The sequence below is a fragment of the Thunnus thynnus genome, chromosome 15, assembly GCF_963924715.1.
Source record: "Thunnus thynnus chromosome 15, fThuThy2.1, whole genome shotgun sequence".
NCBI lineage: Eukaryota > Metazoa > Chordata > Actinopteri > Scombriformes > Scombridae > Thunnus > Thunnus thynnus.
In genome coordinates, this window is record NC_089531.1 from 5,865,184 (window position 1) to 5,889,116 (window position 23,933).

Below are 23,933 nucleotides of genomic sequence, written 5' to 3' on the forward strand. Positions count from 1 at the left end.
AAATATGAGATGTGTTGTATTCAAGTCCCTCCGGATTTATGGAATGTTTTCTTTTTTTCATAACTTTCACACCTCTAAAGACACACAATAATTTAACCTGACAAATTGATTCATTTTTTAACGATGGTAGATCCTAAAAGTAACAAACGTTTCTTCTTTTTTGCGATTATTTCTTTAGTGAGTCTTTTATTGTTTATGGCTTTATTTTACCAACTTATCTATTTTTCTTTGCATTTAATTTGTTCCTGTGGACATCATTGTATTTTTTTTTAACGCTGTAATTTAAAAATTAATTGATTACTCATATGTGCTTTTGCTATGTGTTTTGTGTTTATAAATGTGCAGACGATACTAAGCACTTTGTAAACAATGTTGTTTTTTAAAAAAAACAAAACAAAACTATATAAGTAAATAAATAAACAAATATATTATTATTATTATTGTTGTTGTTTAAGGACTGTATTACACCATGCTGTAACCACAACCTCAGGCTGTTTCTCTTGCCCACTCCACATCCTGTCCACCCTCAATGTCCACAACCCTCCCACTTACCCCACCATCCCCACTGATGGGCCAAAATAATACTAAATAAATAAAATTACATTAATTAATAAAGGAAATGTGTGTCTGTGTGTTTTGTTTACGTCTTTACTTGTTTTTTTCATCTTTTTTCATGAGTCTTTTTCCCATCATCAGGTGAACATACACACACATCTATGCTTGAGTGGATGTGTGGGGAATAGTATGTCATGTGTATTGTTTTGTATATCTAAATACTGCATAAGTCTTCTGTTGGGCATATGCAATAAAAAAAATATGAATCTGTCTGAAACAATTAGTTAATTAGTTCCTTAATTTGTCTAAATCAATAAATTTGTTCTTTCATGTTTGTCTACATTTCTGTTTAAAAGCTGTCATGACAACGTTAGTTGTACCTTCCTTTATTTATATATTAATTTGTATTTTGATCTTTAAATATTTCATCTTTTATCTCTATTTTACATAAGTGAACCTTGAGTTTGGAATATTTGATTTCAGATATAAGTACTGATGTTCCCATGGTCAAGAATGAGCCACCACACTGTGAGCAACTGTATTAGAGCTGAAACAGTTGGTCAATTAATCAATTGGTTGCCAACTATTGAATTAATCACCAACTATTTTGATAGTTGATTTACTGTTTTGAGTCAGTTTTTAAGAGGAAAACTTCCAAATTCTCTGATTCCAGTTTGTCAGATGTGAATATTTTTCTGGTTTCTTAAGTCCTCTCTAACAGTAAACTGAATATCTTTGGGTTGTGGACTGTCGGTCGGGACAAAACAAGACGTGAAGACGTCATCAGATTAATCGATAATGAAAATAATTGTTAGTTGCAGCCCTAAACAGCATACCAAGACATTTTAGACAATAGCGTGCTTCCAACTTTGTGGCGACAGTTTTTCGAAGGCCATTTCCTGTTTCAACATGACAATGCCACCCGTGCACAAAAAAAGTAATGTTTTTCCCAGTTTTGTGTGGAAAAACTCAACATGAGATATTTCGAACAGGCCATGAAGGCAGCATCAGGGCTGGTCAGGTCAGCTGCATTTAACATTTAAAGGTACTGTGTGACGTTGGTTCACTTAAGTTTTTTTTAAACCAAATATTTGTGGTTAATAGCATAGTTTAACTGCTATTGACGTTAATAATTAGTTATCTACATATCATATCAATTATCAACTTATAGGAGCAAACAAAAACAGACCCCTTCAGTATCTCCACAATCCTCCTGACTCAGTGTCTTTTGAAAGGTATTTAATATGGAAAGATGGTTTCTCAGTGACCACCAGAGGGAGATGAAGTACAGACAGTTCCTGTTTTTAGCACTGCTGCATTGCTTATAGTACAGTCCAATTTTAGATGCTTTACCACAACCAGAGGGCAATCGCAGCGAGTTACATGACATTCATTCGCCATTAGCCCTGCCCTCTGTGAATCCTGTCCCTCCTCATTTACTCTCAGGCATCTCCACGGATGTTTAATTAACTGGAGCTCTGCTTTCCAGCTTGAGATTAGCTTCTTATCAGGTGACATGTCTTTGTTTTTCTCCTGCTGTTTCGGCTTTCGGATGACAGAGGAGATGATGTTGAAGCTAATAGTGTCTCAGTGCCCTCTTTGTAAACACAAACACACATACACACACGGTTCACAGTTCATTGTAGGACAGTAGCAGCTGCACAGAGGCTTAATATTATGTTGAATTGATGTATGTTTATATGTATGTGTAGTATTTTCTGTGTGTGCATCATGCAATCTTCAGTTTGCACACGGTTACATCATGTAATTTGTAATTTGTATCTGATATTTGCACATAGTCTGGCTCTTCTTTTAAAATGATGGTGCAGTCTGTGGAAATGCTGGATCTAAATGTTGTTGAATATTTCATCACTCTGGGCAGACATAAGACACCTGTCAGATCACAAAAATATCTTTGAAGATACACACCGCCACTCGATAACAGGTAAAAGAAAGCAAAAACAATCATTTTTCATTTTTTGAGGTTTGATTGGGAACACAATGAATTCGTAACGTCCGTCCAAATTACAGCAATGTTTAATTAATGTGCGCCGTCCCGGTTAAATAAACCAATTAACAAATACATCACAGAGTAACGTAGACAGTCTTGAGGTCCCAGATGGGGAAAGATGATGCTGTGAGTTACTTTGACCAACTTTTCTGCCAGGAAGAAGAACCTTGTTGAGAGCAGACTTGTCAACTTGATTTGGCTTTTCTGAGTCATTCTTCTGCACATGGTATAGAAATAATTGGACTTGTGTGTTGCAATCCAAGTAATCCACTGTCTGTACACTAAAAAATGTTCCTTTTCATGTGATTTCAGTCCCTATACTGACCATAATGGAAATAATTTCCTGTGCAACAACAGCTGTTAACAGTCAGTTTTGTTTCTAAATGCACGAGTTTCACCACCAACACATCTGATACGTTTAATGTTTAGATGCAGCTGTCGGTGTATTCGGCTAAACGTGTCATCTAGTCTGCTGAAGGAGATAAAAGTCATGTGAAAAGCTTTAACATCTACTAATCTCAACATCCTCTATTTTGGGGTTAAACAATAGAAGAAGTGAATATTTAGCATTAGAAATGATAGCGTGTTCATCAACTCAGGCACTAAAACTAAAAAATGAGGAACCTTACATAGATGTTACTTTCAGTTTTTGCAGTTTTGTAACTTTTACTGTATTGGTAGCACTTTATTTTAAGTCCCCCTGTTTAGCATTCATAAGCAGTATGTAACCAGTCAATAAATGGTTTATAACACACTATATTGTAGTTGTAAAAAGATGTAATGGCCACACTCACTCATGATAATATTCATTCAGTTGTCCCACCTCATTAGTTTGCTTCCCTACACAGGTTCATTTCATTTGCAGTCGACTACACCCGAACAATTAACACCACGCCGTTTATTTGATTTGGAATCTGTTTATTCAGTTCTTACATTACATTGTTTTATATGGAGTGCACACATTTTAACACTGTTGAGGTTACACATGCAATATTCTGTTATATTAATCATTTGTTTCTTTGTCTTGAGTTACTGTGGTTGATGGTTGTCGTCCTTTTCCTGGTGGAGCAAAACCTGCGGCAGAAGGTTGATGGTCTTAAATGCTGGAATTAGCTCATCAAGCTGAACCATATGCTGTCATGTCATATGGGGGGGGGGATTCGGGTTTAGTTTTAGTTGGTGTCCATATTTTCTACCCCCCTTATATCTTATTCGGTTTGGCCAAGCCGCCATATATGTTCCCTCATGTGTCATTGTGTTAGTTCAGTTAACATCTTGTTTAGTTGTTGTTATATTGGATATATGTATATACATATTAGCTATTTTATAGGCCTAGTTATCATATTCCTGGTTTGTAATGTTTTTGGTTTTTTTTTGCATTTTTTGATTGATTGATTTATTTATTGAATGGGACAGTGTGCAGTTTGAAACATTAAAGATGCACTGCACCAGAGTTAGCTTGAAGCTAATTTGCATCTGTAGTCCCCGACAACAACAAACAGTAAAAAGCAAAAAAAACAAAAAAAACAAAAAACAAACAAAAAAAAACCCCACACCATACAAAATACAAAATACAAAGCTGCACACAGCACATCACATACACCCACAATGTCAATTAGAAATAATGTAAACTAAACTCAATGGTCTTTAGTACATGTTTCAGTCTGGTCTTGAAATTGATAGAACTACAGTTCTTCATATCATCAGGTAGGACGTTCCACTGAGTTGTGGCTTTCACAGAGAAAGCTGACTGCTTAAATGCAGTGCGATGAAATGGTCTGGTACAATCTTTTACAGAGGATATTCTGGAGGATCTAATAGAACTTACTGAGTGAGGGAACACAAAGTCATATAGTGGCAGAGGGACCAAACCATTTAAAAATTTTATAAACTAGGTTTTTTGAGTAAATAAAACCCATTTTTCCATCTATAACTTCTGTTTTTTCACTGCCTCTCTGCTTGGTTTCTACCAATAGATACATGTGTTTATTAATGTGCTTGTCAACCACTATAAATCCTCCTGTGGGCATCCGCAAATGGAGGCTGCTGTATAAATAGATAATGAATGACAATATAGTAAAACAGTTGCAATAATTTCAAGTATGTCGTCATATATAGGAGAAGTTAATTGTTGACAAATACTATGCATTTATAAACACTTTGAAATGTAATTTTATCTGCTCATAGCTGTATAATAGTGTGTTATAAAACATTTATTATTGCTTAGAAATGCTAAATAGTCCAGTTGTTTAACTTCTTGATCTTTATATTTGGCTTTCTGTTTTGCTTTTTCTTCTTTTATTGAACAATGATAAGATAAGATAAACTCTTATTAATCCACGGAGGGAAATTCAGGTGTCATAGCAGCGACAGCAGTGAGAATGTTACTGTTTGCTTTATTGTTGCTGTTTTTGTGTAGACCCCAGGAAGATTAGTGTACACTTTGTGGAAGATGATGGGGATCCAAATAAAGAATAATCCAGAAATCAATGAAAACATAAGAAAAAAAAAAAAGCAGAATAACAAAGTCCTCCTGTATTATCTCTTTAATAAAGGATGAAAGTGTTTGTTTTGGCTGGTCTGGCCGGCAGTGGCGTGTTGTTGGGCTGGTGGAGGGAAAGGCCAGTCGACCTTCAGTGGTAACACAGCAGAAAATGAGATAATTACAATGCAAGGCACTTCTACATTACCCTTTCCCTCCGGATGGCTTCTCTCTTTCTCTCACTTCATAGGCATTTCATTGCACTTTGATCTCCTCGCTGCTCCTTTTTTTTTTTTCTCCTCCTTTTTTGCTTTGTTGCTTCCTCCTGGTTTCTCTCCTTTCTCCTTCCTCTTCCTCTCTCTCTCTCTGTATGTGTCTCTATCAGTCGCTCACCCGTGGCTAACCGGGGGGATGGATGTCAAGGACGTTGTGCTGCTTGTCTCCCAAAGATAATCCCATTAAACTCAGGAATTTAATTATAGATTATCTCACACACTCACACAATTACACACACACACATATGCACACCCAGAAACGTGCACACGAGCGGACTTATGCACCTGCCTGTGCACACAAACACACATACATGCTTGAAAATACAGAAACTGGAACACTAATATACTCACCCATGCAGAGATTTTTATCACACACCAAGACATGTAGACACACACTCTGCAAACACACACTGGCTTCACCCCGTTGCCCTGTCAATGTGTATTATTGTCACCCTCCAGTAGACATTCAAAACTTCACCAGTCTGTTTTTAGCGCAGCAAGGATGCAGCACAGCATGATTCTGCAGTGAACAAAGGACGCTGAACAAATGATCACAACATGAATTTGCCAAACAGGATGAATGTGCAGGAATTCTTTAGGCACATTGACAACAGTTTTGCTAAATCTGGTGTTGTATGGTTTTTATGCTATTTTAAAGGTGCTGGGTGTAGCATGTTAATATTAACAAATAGTATTAAATGTAAGAATGTTATTAGGATAATTAATGTAAACCAATTATGTAGGGGAGAGTGGGGTATGTTGCCCTCTAGGTAAGGCAAAATGAGAGAAGAAGAATAAAAACATCTACCTTCATTTTAGGATGTCCACTATCAAATGAAATTGTATACATCTATGATAAAGGGGCCTGAAAATATGAGTTCTCAAAAAAAAGGTGTTCCTGTGGCTCAACTTGACCTAGGTTAGCGGTAAATTGATCTGAGTGAGTGGGTTAGTTGAGCCATCTGGGGGTAAACTGACCATCTAACCCTAACCCTAACCCCTAACCCATAACCCTAACCCCTGACCCTAACCCTAACCCCTGACCCTAACCCTAACCCTAACCCATAACCCTAACCATAACCCTAACCCCTGACCCTAACCCTAACCCCTGACCCTAAACCTAACCCATAACCCTAACCATAACCCTAACCCCTAACCCCTGACCCTAACCCTCAACCCTAACCCTAACCCCTGACCCTAACCCTAACCCATAACCCTAACCATAACCCTAATCCCTAACCCTAACCTTAAACCTAACCCTTCATCAAGGTTGCAGGGAAATATGAATTGTTGCTCCATCTTTGCAGTTCCTCCAGCCTTTAGAGGTTCAGGTAGCTTCTTCAACCCATCACTCAGTGGGAAAGATGCCTCATCGTTTTTTCCTTCCTCCAGCCACCTTGACGGCTGAAGCCCTTCCCAAAGATATCACTTCAGGCATATGACAGGAGAGATGTCAGTGTGCCATAAAATTCTTGAAGCAACCTTGACCTGAAAAAGCAGGCTATACCTCGTTCTATCAAAGTGCTGTCTTAAGCTGTAAGTTATCTATACTGACCTACTGAGTCATGTAATTTCCTGCACACCTTCCTTGCTAAACTCCTCTCTTTCCAGTCGTTGGGGGCAGGAATGTTTCTTTCTGCCAATTTCACTGCCAGTTCACATCATCTCTTTGGAGTAAGACCATGGAACTGGTCACCCAGTTTCTTGATATGGTGTGAAAGCTCCTTTTCTACCTCCTCTGTGAAAACCCTCTTTGATTCTGCTGTTCCACTGTACCCTACTTTTTTACTTCCTTTACCTTCTTCTTTTTTAAGACATGTCGATATTTCTGTTTTTTGCCACTGATCTGATGGATTTTCCATTTTGGACATCATTAGCTGCTCTTCTCTCTGTCTCTTCTCTCTTCAAGGGCTATTGAGTGCCTGTTGGTTTTTCTCTTACAGGTTCTTGGCATGATAGCTTTTCTGCAATATTTGAGTTTAAGTTTAATTTACACCACAGCCTTTGCCTCACTTGGCCCCATAGCCACCATTTTGGAAAAAACAGCCTAGCTTAGCGAATCCGGCTAATCTTTAGATAAGTGAGTCACATGGTTTTATATGTTAAAAGAACACCAAAATGTATAATACTTATTTTTAGACCTGGATACATTTGCTTTGACATAAGTCATTATACCTGACCTGCAGATACCTGCATAAAATTTACTTTGACAAGCAAAAACAGTTTTCTGAAAAAAAAAAAAAACTTACCACTTCTCTCATGTGCTCCTCTTCATCACAGCAAGATAGACATGATGGGTGCTTCCTGAATTTATGGCCACATGACAAAACATGAGCACAGTTGCCCAGACACAGGGGGTGAGTCAACTTACCCCACTCTCCCCTGCACATAACATGGCCTCATAGGCGGCGAGTGAGGCTGAGGATGGGGAAGGCTAATGTTACCAAGTCCAATATTCACTCTCTTTTAGCTCTGTTTTTGCTCTCTACAAACTCCTGAGGGGAATATCTGGCTCTTTAGCTGCTAAATGCTCCACTATGCTCACCAGCTAGTCTACAGCTAACTGTGTCTGTTTGCCGTTTGGAGCTGAGCAGGTAGTGTACAGTAGATTTTTAGAGCTTTTCCTCTGTAAACAGCTGCCTGCTGCGGCCCAAAACGATGTTATGAGAGCTATGAGAGTTAACCAAAACAGTAAAGTTGCAGCCGGACAGATAAACAATGAGCTGAAACTCACTATAAAGCTCCGTAGAGCTGAAGGGAGCTGCAGAGTCACTGATAATTCTCTGTATGTTCATCAGCCAGCTACGAGCCACGACCAACACATTACACACTGACAGCTCGTACATTTTCATTATGAAAAACATTGATTACACCCACATTAAGTCACGGACATCAATCTTCATCTTTCATCTTTTTGGGTTGTCAGCCACAGGGTTGCACAATGCTTTGCTCAAGAGCATGCTGAGTATCAAGGCACCAACCAAGTGGCACAGCGAATCAAAAACAACAGATAATACACTGACCGAGCACTTTATTAGGAACACCTGTGCAATGTGATGCAATCCAATACAACAACTCTGCCATAAATTCTACTTTTATGAAGCTTCAGTTTTAGTTTTATTATTTCTTGCCCCCCCTTCATGTATGTTATGTATCGGGTGGACAAAATATTAGGAACACTGTTCACTAATGCATTCCAGCACACCACCACCACCCACTATGACCTCAATAATAAACACAAAGCAGAATGATCACCTTTCTGGCCTGAAATGTAGGGCTATAAGCTTCATAAAAGTAGCATTCATGGCGGAGCTGTTGTTTTTTGGATTGCATTAGATTGCAAAGGTGTTCCTAATAAAGTGCTTCTTTCTTTCCTGCTTTCAGAGGGATTTCTGCTGCTGCTGCATTGTTTTCAGCGCTGCTCTCACTAGGAGCATCATCATGTCTGAGTGTGGTGGAGCAGGATGGATTATGTAACTGTATATACATCGACTGAACCCCACTGCACCACCAGAGAAAGACAGGGAGACACACAGAGAGAGAGAGAGAGAAAGAGGAGAGAGAGAGAGAGAGCCGGTTCTCCCTTAATCTATTTTTACCTCCTCTGTTGGCGGCGAGGCTCCGCACCCCATCCTTATCCCTTCATCCCACCCCTCCGTCCATCTCCTCCTTTTTAATTAACCCTCCTCTTCTCCTCCTCTTCCTCTCTCCATCCTCCTCTGAGTCATCTCCCCTCCCCCCTCTGTCACACATCTCACCCCCCCCCCCTTTCCTCCTCCTCCTCCTCCTCCTCCTCTTCCCCCTCCTCCCCTCCTGTTTTCCTCTCCCTCTCTCCCTCTCTCTCACGTTCTGCCTCTCCAGTATTTTCTTGGTCGCCGTGAAAGGCAGAGCACACCCACACACGCAGGCGGCAGGTAAAGGCAGGAAATCCTCTCTTCCTTCTTTTCACTCAGCCACTCAAGATCTTTTGTGTTTTGTTTTGTTTTCATCTATTGTTTTTTTTTTTGTGGATCTCATGTTTGTATGATTGGCTGCTGCTTAGTGCTGAAAGGATACAGAATATATGTGTGTGTGTGTGTGTGTGTGTGAGAGAGAGATGCTTTAGGTTTAGGTGTGTGTGATTTTGCTTCATGCATTTTGTGTGATTCTTTGGAAAATGGCTGTCAAGTGTGTGTGTTTGTGTGTGCATGTATAAGTGTGTGTTATTGTGTTATTTTGCTTCATGCATGTTTTATTTATTTGTTAGAAAAAGGACGTGTGTGAAAGTAGGACACAAATCGTGTGCGTGTGTGTGTTTATGTGTGTCTTGGCTGTAGGAATAATATGTGTGTGTGTGTGTGTTTTAAAGTGTGTTTTGACAGTAGAAGCATTATATGTGTGTGTGTTTGTGTGATTTTGCTTCATGTAATTTATGTTCTCTAGTTTCTTGGAAATTTACAGTTGTGTGTGTGTGTGTGTGTGTTTGTGTTTAAGCGTGTTTTGGCAGCAGAAGTGTTATGTGTGTGTGTGATCTTGCAATCAATTATGGTTGAGTCCTTGGTATAACAAGTGTGTGTGTGTATGTGTGTTAGATGGTCGATGTTTTTGTGTGTATGTGTGTGTGTCTTTGTGTGTCTCGGTAGTGTGTGTGAGAAGATCATGCAGTCAATCATGGTTGAGTCCTTGGTGTATATATACTGTATGTGTGTGTGTGTGTGTGTGTGTCAGACAGAGATGCTTCAGTTTTAGGTTTTACTGTGTGTGTTTATGTGATTTTGATTTCCTATAAAATGGCTGTTAAGTGTGTGTGCATGCTTATTTGTCTTGGCTACAGGAATAGTGTGTGTGTGTGTGTGTGTGTGTGTGATGATGCAGTCAATTATGGTCGTGTCCAGGAATGTGTGTGTGTATGTGTGTGATATCTGCCTGTTTGGCACTCTGTGTGGCGTGTGGGTGGACGTGAAGTGTGTGTGAGAGTACTTGTGATAATTGCGAGCTGCAGCTATATGTGTGTGTGTGTGTGTAAATGTGAGCACATTATTAGCGTTACATATGTGTGAGACTGCTCCACTTCCTCTGTGTGTGTGTGTGTGTGTCTGCCGTGATCAGCCTTCTGCTCCCTCTCTCTCTCTTCCTCTTTCTCCTCTTCCTCTTCCATCCTTCCATTCCTCCTCTCTTCTCCAGCCAAACAGGGTCATTTAATTATTTATCTCTCTCGCTCTCTCCTCTTCGCACTCCATTCACTCTCCATTTCATCCTCCATCACTCCCTCTCTCTCTCTCTCTCTCTCTCTCTCTCTCTCTCTCTCTCTCTCTCTGCTTCCTGCTGGCTATTCTCTATGTCTCTCTCTCTTTCTCTTTCCATACACCATATTTTTATTTTAATCTATCTTTCTCTCCTTGTATGTGCATCTTTCTTAATCTGTGTCTTATCCCTCCATCCACCATTGCCACTCCCTACATCTTATTCTCCTGTTCCTCTCCTGTTCTCAGTACGTATATTTTGTAGGACTGGGTATGACATTTGTTTTTCTCATTTAACTGTGATTATATAAATTCTTAAAATCCCAACACTGATGATGCTGTCTCTGCCTTTTCTTAGTTAAATGTTAAACTGTTCATGAATGGTAGTTTTGAGTTGCCGACAAACAGTTGGCACCCAAGTTGTAACTGACGTCCTCTAATAAATGCTTTATAGAACAGCTATAAACCATAAATAAGAACTTTCAGTGTTTTCAAATCTTTTTGACTAGTTGTACTGTTTTGGTCTCTTATCTTCTGGAAGAGGGCTGCAGACGATCTGGACCAAAATTCATTTAGAAACAGCTAATTGTAACTGCAGATGTGATAACTTATTAGAAAGTGAGAAAGACGCATGCCACATAACCACAAGTCCGCGGACCTTTGTTGCATGTCATTCCCCGTCTCTCCTCTCATTTCCTGTCATCTCTCAACTGTCCAATAAAGTCATAAAATACCCCAAAATATGTAAAGTATTTATTAGGACTACCAACATTTATAACAGTTACCAAATACATAGGTTAAACACCAGCCAATGGGATTTTTCACAACCTGGCGACATGAAAATTTGTTCTTACTAATTGAATCTAATTGATTAACAGCCTATAAGCTCTTTTTAAAAGGGGTCTTACAAGAAAGTGGTACCATGTTGGATGCAAAGCTAATAATTTACTTTTAAAAACAAACGCAGCTCTTTCTATCATTAGTTTACTTTCAGATTGTGAGTCCATGTCGGATGAATTCAGTCACTGAGGTGCAGTGTTATGTTCACCGATGCTGCTGTTCAGAATTTGCTACAGATCTGATTGGCTACTTCCCCATAGCAACATGGCTGAGGCTCATAGTAACTGCAGCATACAAAAACGACAGAAAAAAAAAGCATGAAACTAAGTTGAAATAAATTAAATCCATGGCCTCAAAATAAACCTTCGGTACAGGTGAATTATCCAGGAGACTCTCGTGTTTCTATGGACGGGGGGGAAATACTTCCAGAACCAGGAGTCACTTTCCCTTCACAACAGTTTCACAACAGTGAGACGTGTTTACAATTTAGCCTGTAATCTGCAATTTTATACTAAAAAGAAAACAGAAGTTTTGCTTATTTGCAGAATAAAAACAATTTCTGAGAAGCACTTTCATATTTATACAATATTGGTATTTATCTGATATCATTGAATCTTAAAGAATTTGATCAGTATCCCGATATCAAGCTGTAATATCTACTGTATATTTCTGCCCTCATCCTTCTGTCCCCACATATAGATACATAGAATGATATATTTTCTCCTCTTGCTTCCTTCCTTGCGTGCCTTCATCCTTCTCTTTCTCATTTACTCCTTCCCTGGCTCACCCACTCACGTGTTTTTTTTTTTTTTTTTTTTGAGTGCTGGTATATTTTTCTGCTGAGCACTGCAGTCTCTGGTAGGTGTGGTGTGGTGCGTTCATGGGTGTCCTCCCTCTCTGCTGCTGCTGCTGCCGCTGCTGCTGCTGCTGTACAGCTTACGTAATGCACAGCAACGTGCACAAACAGCACCGGGCCGAGAGACACATACAGAGATGGAGAAAGAGAGAGAGTTAGAGGAGAGGAGAATGGAGATGTAAACTATAGAGATAAACTCACTGAAGTGAAGACAGATCGGGAAGGAAGAACATATGTTTACGGATATGAGATGAGTTCGTGCTGCTAATATTGAGAAACAGTTTGCTGGTGTCACGAATAACAGACTGACATCCAAATATCTTGTTTTTCTTGGTTTTAGAATAGAGTAGAGTATAATAGATACATTTAAATCTTCTTAATCATTCAAATATCTTAATATTGAGAGGAAATAAATAAGATGTTTATTGCCCCATTGCATGAAAGTTGCACAAAATACTTGTGTTAATGTTTCAAACTCTACCCCTGCAGCTTGTAATGCTGTTAAAAATGTGTGTGGTCTAAACTAATAATGACATCATTATGGTTATTTTTTCAGGCTTTGGAAAACTCCCTCCAGAGCCACAGAAAGACACGAGTAGTGCTCCATATTTAACCACCAACATGAGCATTAGAAGAAGCAAAATTAGCTTTTTATTACCAAATTTTTTTGTCAACAACAATGTGTATTTCTAGAGAATATTTAGGAGTTTTCTGTGAGATAGCATCTAGTGGCCAGTAGAGGAACTGCACTTCAAGTCACATACAGGCGTATTTTTTAGAGGAACATTATGTTGAAATGTTACGATCCTCTAAAACAGCTTGTTTCAAAGAAGGTCCCATAAACATAATTAAAGAGTCAGGAAACCAATTCATTAACAAACTAAACTAATTCTAACTGAAATAAAGCTGCGAAAACAGGACTACCGGACCCACCAAATAAACAAAAGACTGACAGAGGCAAAAAGCTAAAGCATAACAGTAACACACAAAAACAACAGCTGCTGCCAAGGCCGGGAAGCGAAGAAGAGAGAGCGAGCCAAATTTCTGCCCCCTTCTTTATTGGTCCTCCCCCAATAAAACCGGATCAAGGCCATTTGGAAGAGAACACAAGACATTATGAGCGGAATGGACACATTGAGCCAAGACAGAAGTTCAGCAAAACAAGCATTACGTTTTTACAGCACTGGCCTGAATATAAGGCGAACCTGATTATAACACCTGCAGACACTTACTCACAGTCTCTTCTGTTAGCATTTTTCAGTCTTTTTGAGCTCCTCATCATTTGTGACAGTGGTAATTCTTGGCATCTTGACAGATTCAGTCGTTTCTGCAGTAAAGACGTCAGGACTTTGGACTCATTTTCACTCGTCATGAATTCATTTCCTCCGTGGCAGAAAAACACGTTAAACTGAGCTAACCAAACACTTTAAGACACTCGCTAGCTTAGCAACATTAAGGCTACAAACAACCCGTATTGCAACAATCTCTGTAGTGTTACAGTGGTAAAGAATCTCTGATGTTGTGAACATGTAAAAGTCTTGTCCTCAAATATTAGAAGACCCCAAATTTCTTTGGGCCAATATGGCGATGTGGGTCTGTCTGTCGGTTGGTCCAATACTTTGGTCCATGCTGAAATATTTCAACAGCCAGTAGATGGATTGAATTTTGCAAAGACGTTCATGATCCTCAGAGGAAATTCTTTTTATGTGTGAAATGTCTCAACAACTATTCATGACATTCATGTTCTCCTCAGGATGAACTGTAATAACTTTGTTGATCCTCTGACTTTTAATTTAGCACCATCATCAACCGCCAACACAAACTTTAAATCAATTTGTATTTCTAGAGAATATTTACGAGTTTTCTCAGTCACTTCAATACAGTCAGAGTTTCCAGTTTCCAGCATTTGAGGCACTTCAGGACGTCTCCATTCAGGCATAAATCATCAAGTCTAACCTTCAATTTCTCCAATATCTGTACAAAAACATCCCTGTCAGCCTCAGCTAATATGCAAAACTACGACAGTGAACACGGTAAACATTATACCTCTTAAACATTTGCATGTTTGTCAGCGTGTTATGCTGATGATAGCATTTAATTCAAAGCACCACTGCGCCTAAATTGCCTAAGAGCTGTTAGTGTGGCTGTTTGAAACAAGGTTTAATGTATCATGAAGATATTTAAGCCCAGGTGGCGTTTATAGACTTTGATCCATGGTGTCTAAAGTCTAATTGGTCGAATATGTATCAAAATATTCACTGTGAAAATGTTTGATGCTTCGAGAATGTGATCAGGAACAAGAAATAAAGCAGAATTTCTGACGTGAAAGCGTCGGCAGGTGCAGTGTGCTGCTTCACCCCTCAGGAGGAACTGTTTAAAAAACTCTGCAGTATTGCAGGGTGGGGCTTCAAAACAGCAAAGAGAGAAAAAAAACATAAAATTAGTAGAGACCAGGAGAGAAAATCACCCACGCATCAATCCCCTCGACTCTGTGTGAGTGGATGTTTCTGCTCTTTCTTATGCTGAGCACCATTTATATTTTACACATTTTTTGCTGACGCTTTTGTTCCCTGCGAGTTACAATGAGTGTAAGAACTGAATAAGCATAAATTCGTAGGTCGTTGGCGTTTTAATCGACCGACGGAGAGGAGTACAAGTTCAGAGCTGCGTTTGAAAATGGATGGAGATATTCCCGAGTTGCTGAGAGGGATCACATATGACAGAGAAGTGCTGAGCAAAGAAGTCAGAGGACAGGAGAAAAGACGAGTGGAGTAATGTCATTTCGCGGCAGGTTAAAAGCAACACACGAGGGCATTTATGTCCCAGAGAAAGGAGTGACAGGGGAATAGAAAAAAGAAAGATAAGTGTAGCACTGAACGTCTTCAGGAAGGTTTTATATAAAGAGCAGGTGTCAGGCTGTGAGTCAAGTCGTCTCTTCACACCAGAGGGTAATCAGAGACAACAGAAGAACGCTGCCCTAAAAAAACTACTAACCTTAAAAAGAATTTCATTAGTTTCAGATGGTATGAAGTCTGTTTTAATATGCATAAATATGCATATATCTGTGTTGTTAGTTAGATTACAGTGGCCACAAACATCTAAGAGACAGAAAGAAAAGAAAAAAAAAGAGGAAGAAAGATTACATAAGGAACAACATCTTGCATAAGACAACTACACCAGTTTAAGATATTTATAAAAGGCCACTGTACATTGACTTAATAAGGATCATACAGTGTTTAAAGGGAATTTAAGGATAGCAGCATATTAAAAAAAGTAATAAAATCTGTTGTTGAATAAACAGCACAAGCAGTTTTTACAAATGAATGGATGTTCACCAGAGGAGAAGAAATATAAAGCAATACTTTTTAAAGGAGGCTGTGTCCTGACCCAGCAAACGATGAGGCGTTGTATGACTGTTGTTTGTCCCACGGTTCAAAAATAGTTCCATAATATTGATGTGCAACAGTATTTTATTAGGATAAATGAAACAGAAAAAGATGATCATCAAAAGTACAGCTTCTTATAGGTAATGCTAATCCAACTCCATCTGATGCTCCAGTTGCTAATGAGGCGCTACAGCAGGCTAATGCTAATACTAACTCCACGATGTCCAAGAGTTCTGTGTGCTCTAAATCACTGAACTTTTCATCAACGGGAGCATTATAAAACATAACAAAAAAGCAAACTCTAAAAGCAAACCTACCCAACAATGTTATTACAGCGCTGTTTCTGTTGCTTTTCAAACTACAACTCTGCACATCCGCAGCTCTCATTTCTCGTAGCAAACACAAATGAGACAAAGTTATATGTATATCAGTAATAATATGGTAATATAAGATATATTACTCAATTATAAATCCTTCGTAACTCTCATCAACCCAGATAAAGCTCACATCATTGCTAAACTGTTAAACATATACATTTATTCTATGTGGAGAGGATGTCAAAGACTAAATGAAATAGTGTTATTAGTATATTTTATTAGTATTATTAACATGTCAGCAGTACTTATTTCTGTTCATAATAAAATGAGGTGGCCTTATGAACCAACACCTTTTTCATAAGACTTTCCTTTTGCTAATTTGTGTTTATTTGGTAGCATTTTTGATACAAACTCCAAGTATTACACGTTTTTCTTCGAAACACAAGATAAGAGAGATCTATGCTCCTCACCAAGTCGTCATCCGACACGCCCTACTTTAATCTCTCAGGTCTATCCAAATAGAAGTAATCTGAATAAATTATAATCTTAATACAGACCCAGAACCAGAGAAAATAACTTAGTAGAAAAATGAATACAATATGAACAAAAATAAACACAGCAGGGATGAATCTGGAACAGCCAGACTATATAATTACTTTGCTACCCCCAACCTCGCCACGGGCGCCTGGTAGTGATTTAAAACGGGGGAGCAAACTTGGTAAGATATTGTAAATAATTGATGGGGAGTCTGGGGGTCCTCCCCTGGAAAAAATTTGTAATTTAAAACTGATTTCCTGCATTTTTACACCACCTAACTCTTGGATTAAGTCAAGAAACAGCAAGCTGCTTGCATATTGTATGTGCTTTGAGTTAAAGTTATTTAGAGATATTCATACAGGCCTTTATATTTTGTTGGTTTCCACATTTTTTGAGGAAACCTATTATTGGGAAACGCAAGAAAGTTCCAGAGCAACAAAAACACAGAGTGACCTCGTAACCATAGTAACTCACTCTCACTCCTGGCTGCGTGTGCACGGTGCGAGAGGAGAGGGAAGGGACGCTGTACTGCTGCCAGAAGAGCTGCTGACTGAGATTACTCTGAGCAGCATGCATGGGAATACATTACAATGTAATGGATGTGTGTGTATTTCTGGCTTTCCCCCTGATGGTATGAATAACTCACTGCTGCACGGTGCTGCCGTTGCGCTGTGCTGCTCTGTCTTGTCTGTCTGTGCGCTGTCAGTGTCCTCTTTCCATGCCGTGATGTTTAAGTTATAAATTTGTTCTTCACTGTGTGAGAAACACAATGGATGTGTGGTCGTGAAAAGTGTCGATTGAGTGAGTTAACTTTTTATAAAGGCAGTGCATAATTTATCGACTATTGACACAGAATGACACAGACATTTTTACCTGATAGTTTTTACCGTCACGTCATGTATTTTAGTGCCATTAAATGGGACATTTTTACTGCATTTTACTGTTTTAACCCCTAACCCTAATCAAGTGGTTTTTGTGCCTAAACCTACCAATTTTAACCCAAACCATAGGAGAGATTGGTGTATCACCTGCAAGCAAAAACATTCCTCCATTATGAAACAATTTCAATTTGATTTTGTGCAATAAATACCAATGCACATGCATAATAATTCCATACCAACAATAAACAGACTATTGACATGGAGGAATCCATACCAATAGCCACTTCCTTTTATGAATGTGGGCATACTGTCTGCATGTTTTCCTAGTTTGTCCAGCTGTTTTGTTGCTGCATCTTGTCTAATTCTGAGTTGACTATAGACAGATTTAACCCATAAAGCTCGTGTTTCTTCCAAGTGGTGCTGACGTCAGATAACATCACTGACAAAGACAAAGCGTTACTGAGTGAAAGATGCTAATAGGTCTTATGGCTAAACTAACTTCTGTACAAGAGATATAATACTTTGCCATAAAAGTCATTAGTTAATTTGTCCATTCGCCTTCACATTATTGTTTAGCTTTTATTAGTTGACATCAGATTATTGATTTTCATCAGCGTTTTTGTTGACGAAATTAACACTCACTGCTTGCAGGCACACCTAAATGCATCTGAGCCATCATTCATGTTATGTAATCAAAACATTTATCTTAAGAAGAGCATGCAAAATGTGGTTACCCCCATAAATTTAACTTCAAAGGGTCCAGTATGTGTCATTCTATAGTTGGCTCAGTACAGTGTTGCCTTGATCAATGCACACTAAAAAGGTACAACGATAAAAGAAGTGTCAGGATGATTCGACACACCCTCCTCTCTGAGTCTCTATCTCTCTGTCAAGAGTATTTGAAAAGCCTGAGGACAGTGACAGGTTTCTGCAAGCTAGCAGCGAGGCAGATTTAGCTCCTCAGATCGATAAAGTATTCATGCGGTACGGAGACGAGGATGACATAAAAGGCTCTTTTTTTTTGACATATCGTTGCAGTGCTGCATGCCTGGAATATCAATGAGGAGAAAAAGGGAAAAACACCCACAGAGTAGATTAGCGTGGATGATAGTGAAATGACAATGAGGACCGAGCTCCTGTAATGATTTTGGGGGGGGGTTAGGTCTGTGTAGGTTAAAGATGTCATGGTGATACAGAAATTTCAAATGCATATTTAAAGAGAATTTATGTATTTTTAATCTTGTGATCTTCAGTCTCTCACAGCAAGAAAAGAGAGAGCAACGACTCCTTTTATGTTGTCCGTAGGAGTGAGTGCTGTTAGCAGTGACATTAGATTTTTTTGGAAAACAAAGCAGCAAACAAACTGACTTTTTAACATGTATACTCCTGGATCTGATCCATATCCTGGCTGTGATTGCATTCTGAGCTCAGTCCTTGTGCTCTTTATGTAACTTTTGCATCAGAAATGTTAGATTCTTGAGCATGGAGCATTAATAACACTATGTGTGACAAAATAATGACCTTAACTCAAAGGTCCTCACGTGAGATGCAGGAGAAAGCTTCAAAAAAGCTAATAACCTTTGAGTTAAGAATATTTGGTCATACGATGCCGACTCAAGCGGCCAGAAAAGAGACAATAAACTTATTAACTGGTCATAATCAGTTATAAACAGCTCATATGCGGTTCTCTAAAACTCACTAAATCAAACTTTTAACCAAGCAAATAGCACCCATAGTTTATATTAGCAAGTAGAGTATACCATTTTAATAAAAAAACAACAACACAGCATAAAACGATGAAAAAAAATAAGGAAAATCAAGTGTAAAATAATAATTAAGTCAGGTGGCAGGCACAAAATGAGGATAAAAGATTAATAAAAAACACAAACAAACAATGATCTAAAAAGCAGCTGTGTACAAAAACATACAGTATGTACACATACCCCAAAACATACACATGTATAGAAATATACATGTAAATGTACAAACACATATCTACATACATATACACTGGACAAACATGGGCAAACATGGAGAGATGTTAGCAGCTAATATTAAAATATAAGAAAACCGTCTGATAAAAAATCGTTTTCAGAAGCAATTTTAAAGAAGATTGATTGATTTTCCAAAACTGAGATAAAAACTCCACAAATTCAAAATAAAACATGTTTTTTTCTTTTTCAAGAGAGACTATATTGTCAACCCATCCATATACAAGTATACAGTAGGGATGAAATTACATTACCCTGGGGCCGGTGGTGTTATATTTAACATGTAAGCAATGCAAAACAGTGAAACAAAACAGCGTCTCAGAGATTCTCAGAGTCTATTCATTTATCAAAGTGGACTGACTGAGATTGGAAAAACTATTTCAGTTAGAATTAGGCTCATAAGGATCATAACCTGCCTGACTTCCATGACTGACAGTCCAGAAGGTTTTCGTTTTTGTTTCTTTCAGAGCAGAGAAGTCTGAACTGAAAGGGTCAGTCAGACAAAATAAAATCAACAAAATTCCAACAAAAACATGTAATCTAGTAACTTTGGGGTTGTTTTTTTAAAAAAATAAGAGTGCTTGTGAGACTGGTAAGGCAAATACTCTTTGCTGTCGAGCTGTTTTCTGAAGTGTCGAGTGGCACCCAGAGATGCATATTTCCTTCATTAGTGCTGCAGGATTTTCCAAGCTGTCTCTCCTGAGAGAGAAGAAGCTACAGTAGAAAACAGAACCAGCGTATCAGGGTTTGATGACCCGATCGAAAACAAGACGTCACGACTCAAGGGGCTTATATCAAATTAACAGTCTCGAAATAGAACTCTTCCACAAAATTCACCTTCAAAACCTTTCTTCTTGTTTTCTTTTCCTTTATTTAGAAAATAAACATCATTTTAAAGATAGACATGGCCAAGAATGAAGCATAGCTGACAATAGATACAGTAAATACATCACCAACAGGCAAAGAGAACAGTCACTACAAAAGAGCAGAGAGAATATCCAGTTTAGGTGTTCATGTGTTACTGGAAGGTGAAGAACTGCAGCTAAATGTAATTAAATCATAAGGAATCAGCATTTGGACGGCAACCATAACGCAGTATGTTTGTGATTTAAACATGTTGTTTGGGCTGGGACACAACTGGAAGGTACAGTTTTGTATATTAAGATCATTAAAAAAAGAATAAATGTCTGCCTCTGGTGACTTGACGCCGCCGTGTCGCCTCCACAGGTGCGAGGTTGCAGGTTTTACTCGATAGGAAAAGCAGGTTGATTTGTTTCAGAGTCTGTTATGGTTTTATTTGTTTCTAGTGCAGCATGTGAAGAAGTTACACTGTTTCCCAAGAATGAAAACTAACAGTATGTTTGTAATGTTTAGAATATAAAGAAAAAAATATGGTAAATATTTGTATGTTGTGACAGAAAAGTAGCCAACATTTCAAAATGTGCAACAAAACTGCAGAATACTTTATCAGACTAATGATTGTTTAGACTTAAGTGTTAAACAATCCCATGATGCAAAGTCCCCATATATCACACACACACAGCATGCAAATATAGACAAGACAAACGTCTTCATGAATATGGGAGTTGGACAGTTTTAGGTCATGAGAAAGCTCAGTCTCTCAAACTCTGGGGTATGAGAAGTCTTCACAGCCAAGCTCAGAAAGCTCCAAGTTCAAAGGCTGCGAAGATCTTTTTTTAACGAGTTTGACGTTACAACTTGGAAACAACTTGAAAGTAAAATTAAAGATGAGAAAGTTATTGAATAACTGACAAGACTGACGTTATTCTACATTCGGTTGTGGTCGTGGCTGTTTCGGTGCCCTTTGTAAACTTTTATTTATCCTCCTATTGGTTCCTTCTGAAGATGTAAATCTTCACAAAAATATTATATCATTTTTACAAAAGTCTCAGTAATTTCCTAAAACAGCTGTGGTTTTTAGCTAATGTTAGGAAATAGTGTATTTGTTGGGGACTATTTTCAGAGGGGGATGAATCCACATTTGTTTCTCTGGTGAGTATTTCTGGCAGCAGGATGAATAAACTACAGTGTGTGTGTTCATGGTAATGAAGGAACATGTCACCCAGTGCGGCGGTGTGGCTCAATGACGTGTCTTGTTTTTGGACAACAAAGGAGCTCGACGGCACAAAGGAATAAGATATATCAACCTTTGGATTTTGTTGACAGTAAGAAAAACATAGAATATCCCGATGCTGCTTCACCAAAAATCAACCAATGTCTTCCATCTGCATAAAAGTGGTGGCAAACAGATGCATAATTTATTCTTTTTGCTGGAGACTTTTACTGCAACCTGCTTCCAGAAACAGCAAAGTAACCGCAGTGTGTGTGTGTGTGTGTGTGTGTGTGTGTGTGACACAACCCAGGCCTCTGTGGTGAGCTTTGATTTTCACAGTGAATCTGCAGTGATGTTGTTTCTCGTCTCCCTTGACACAGTTTCTGTGTGTGCGTGTGCAATGTAAAAATAGATCTTTTTATCCATGAGGTTTCTCTCACTTTGCTTCTTTTTTCAGTTAATCTGATGCTGACATAACTTATAAAACAATTAAAAATGAACCATATTGCCAACATGATTCACAGTATTATGAGGTAAAGCAATTATATCACAGACTCTTTTCCACTCTCTCTCTCTCTCTCTCTGTTTCTGTCTCTCAGGATGTCGATCGTCAGCATCGTTGCCAGGGAGATCTTGGACTCCCGGGGAAACCCCACTGTGGAAGTGGACCTTCGCACAGAGAAAGGTGACCGCCGACAAGCCTGTCTGCAAATATCAGAGCAAAATAACAAACCATAGTGTTCTCCACGAGGATGTCTGCTCAGATTCATCGTGTTAGAAATTTGCCAAAAAGCATTAAGGTAGCAACGGTGTCCCTGCTGTAATTGTAAATTGTTTCTGACATCAAATGACCTTCGTTTGACCTCTGTCCAGATCAATCAGTCCTCTGTTAAAGGAAGACTGGGGCTTCTTGTAGGCCGACGGTAAACAGTATAAGCATGCTTTCATAACCCCGACATAAAATACAAACAAATTAAGTGAGATTTTACTTTAGATTTTATTTACTGGTCACCTGTTTAAACACACTGTGTAAAAAAACCTCATTAACATTCTTCGTCTGTTCACTTTCAGTGTGAAAACCAAATAGTACCCACCACAGCTTCAAGTCTGTCTCAAAACAACAGTCAGGAGCCCAAATGAACAGTGAAACATGTTTTTCTTGCTGTAATCATTCCTCCTGTTCATACTGACCATTAGAAGATCCCTTCATAATGCTCTTACAATGGAAGTGATGGAGGACAAGATCCACAGTCCTCCTCCTGTGCAAAAATGTATTTAAAAGTTTATCTGAAGCTAATATGAAGCTTTAGAATCCCAAATGAGTCAAATCAAGTAGATATCTTTCAACGTTACAGTCTTTTTTAATGTCAAAGTTCCTCTTTTTGTTACTATTCTTCCATCACAGCTCAACAGAGAAACACTGTCCGAGGAAACACAAAGAGGGAATTTGATGCTAATGTGTCAGATATCCACTTGATATGACTAACTCAGACTGCTGAGGCCTCATATCAGCTTCACATCAACTTTTAAATGACTGTGTGGACACATTGTGGATTTTGTCCTCCATCACTTACACTGAAAGCACATTTGAAGGATCTTTTAATATCCACTATGAACAGGAGGAATGATTACAGTGAGGAAAACCTCTTTCACTGTTCATATGGACACCTGACTGTTGCTTTAAGAAAGACTTGAAAAACTCTGTACCTCTCCTTTAAAGTGCAATACCTCCATACCGCCACTAGATGCTCCAACTGATTCCCATTCAAAAACTGTCAACTTTCTAGAAATATTGAGTCAACCATTGTTTTCAATGAGTCATTCTGGTCTCAATCTCTAAATTCAGGATCTCTAATAAGTATGCTGGTGGTTATTTTGGAAATTATATACTTATAGTAGCTTCGATGTCTGCCGTGTGGGCGTTGATTGACAGCTGTGATTGACGGTTGGCTCACCTGCTGCTCTCCTCGGCTCTGGGACTGGCACTGAGTCTGGCTATTGTCGCAATATTTTGCTAAGTTTAATATAACTTGATTATGATACCTGCCCTGTTAGCACAACTTAGCTAAAATAGCGAACGTGTGCCCAAGTGTGCAGCTCTCGGTGTTCTCAGTAAGCTAGCGTTAGCTTGAGTCCAAGGTAGCGGTGTGTGTTTCCAGAGTGTGGAAGGCAACACTCCTCATCTTATGCATTAGGTCTAATTTTGCTTTGAATCTTGTGTTTCTGAAGCGTTAAATTCAGTTGTGAAAATTCCCATATTTATTGATAACTGACATCAAATTAAATTTGTTTTCGATTTATTCTTTAGTAATAACTATACATTTCATCTACAGAGCACTTCTCAAGACGCATAGACAATTTTAAATAGTAAAAAAATATCCCCTCATCTATTGGTGGGGTGTGGCATAAAAAAAATCCAATTCCAGGGACTCAAGTGGAACTAAAAAGCCTTTAATAAATATGGGCCACTACATTAAAACTACACCAACATGTATCGTCACACTTG

General features: G+C 38.6%; 1 protein-coding gene across 1 annotated transcript in view; it reads left to right on the top strand.

The window, feature by feature from the left end:
* The first annotated feature begins 9,144 nt into the window (after positions 1-9,144).
* Positions 9,145-23,933, top strand: part of LOC137198317 (gamma-enolase) — a 31,168-nt gene continuing 16,379 nt past the window's right edge. The window contains exons 1-2 of the mRNA XM_067612072.1: positions 9,145-9,237; positions 22,027-22,112. Of these exons, the coding sequence (XP_067468173.1) occupies positions 22,028-22,112 (85 nt within the window). The 5' untranslated portion in view covers positions 9,145-9,237; position 22,027. The remainder of the gene's footprint in view (positions 9,238-22,026; positions 22,113-23,933) is intronic.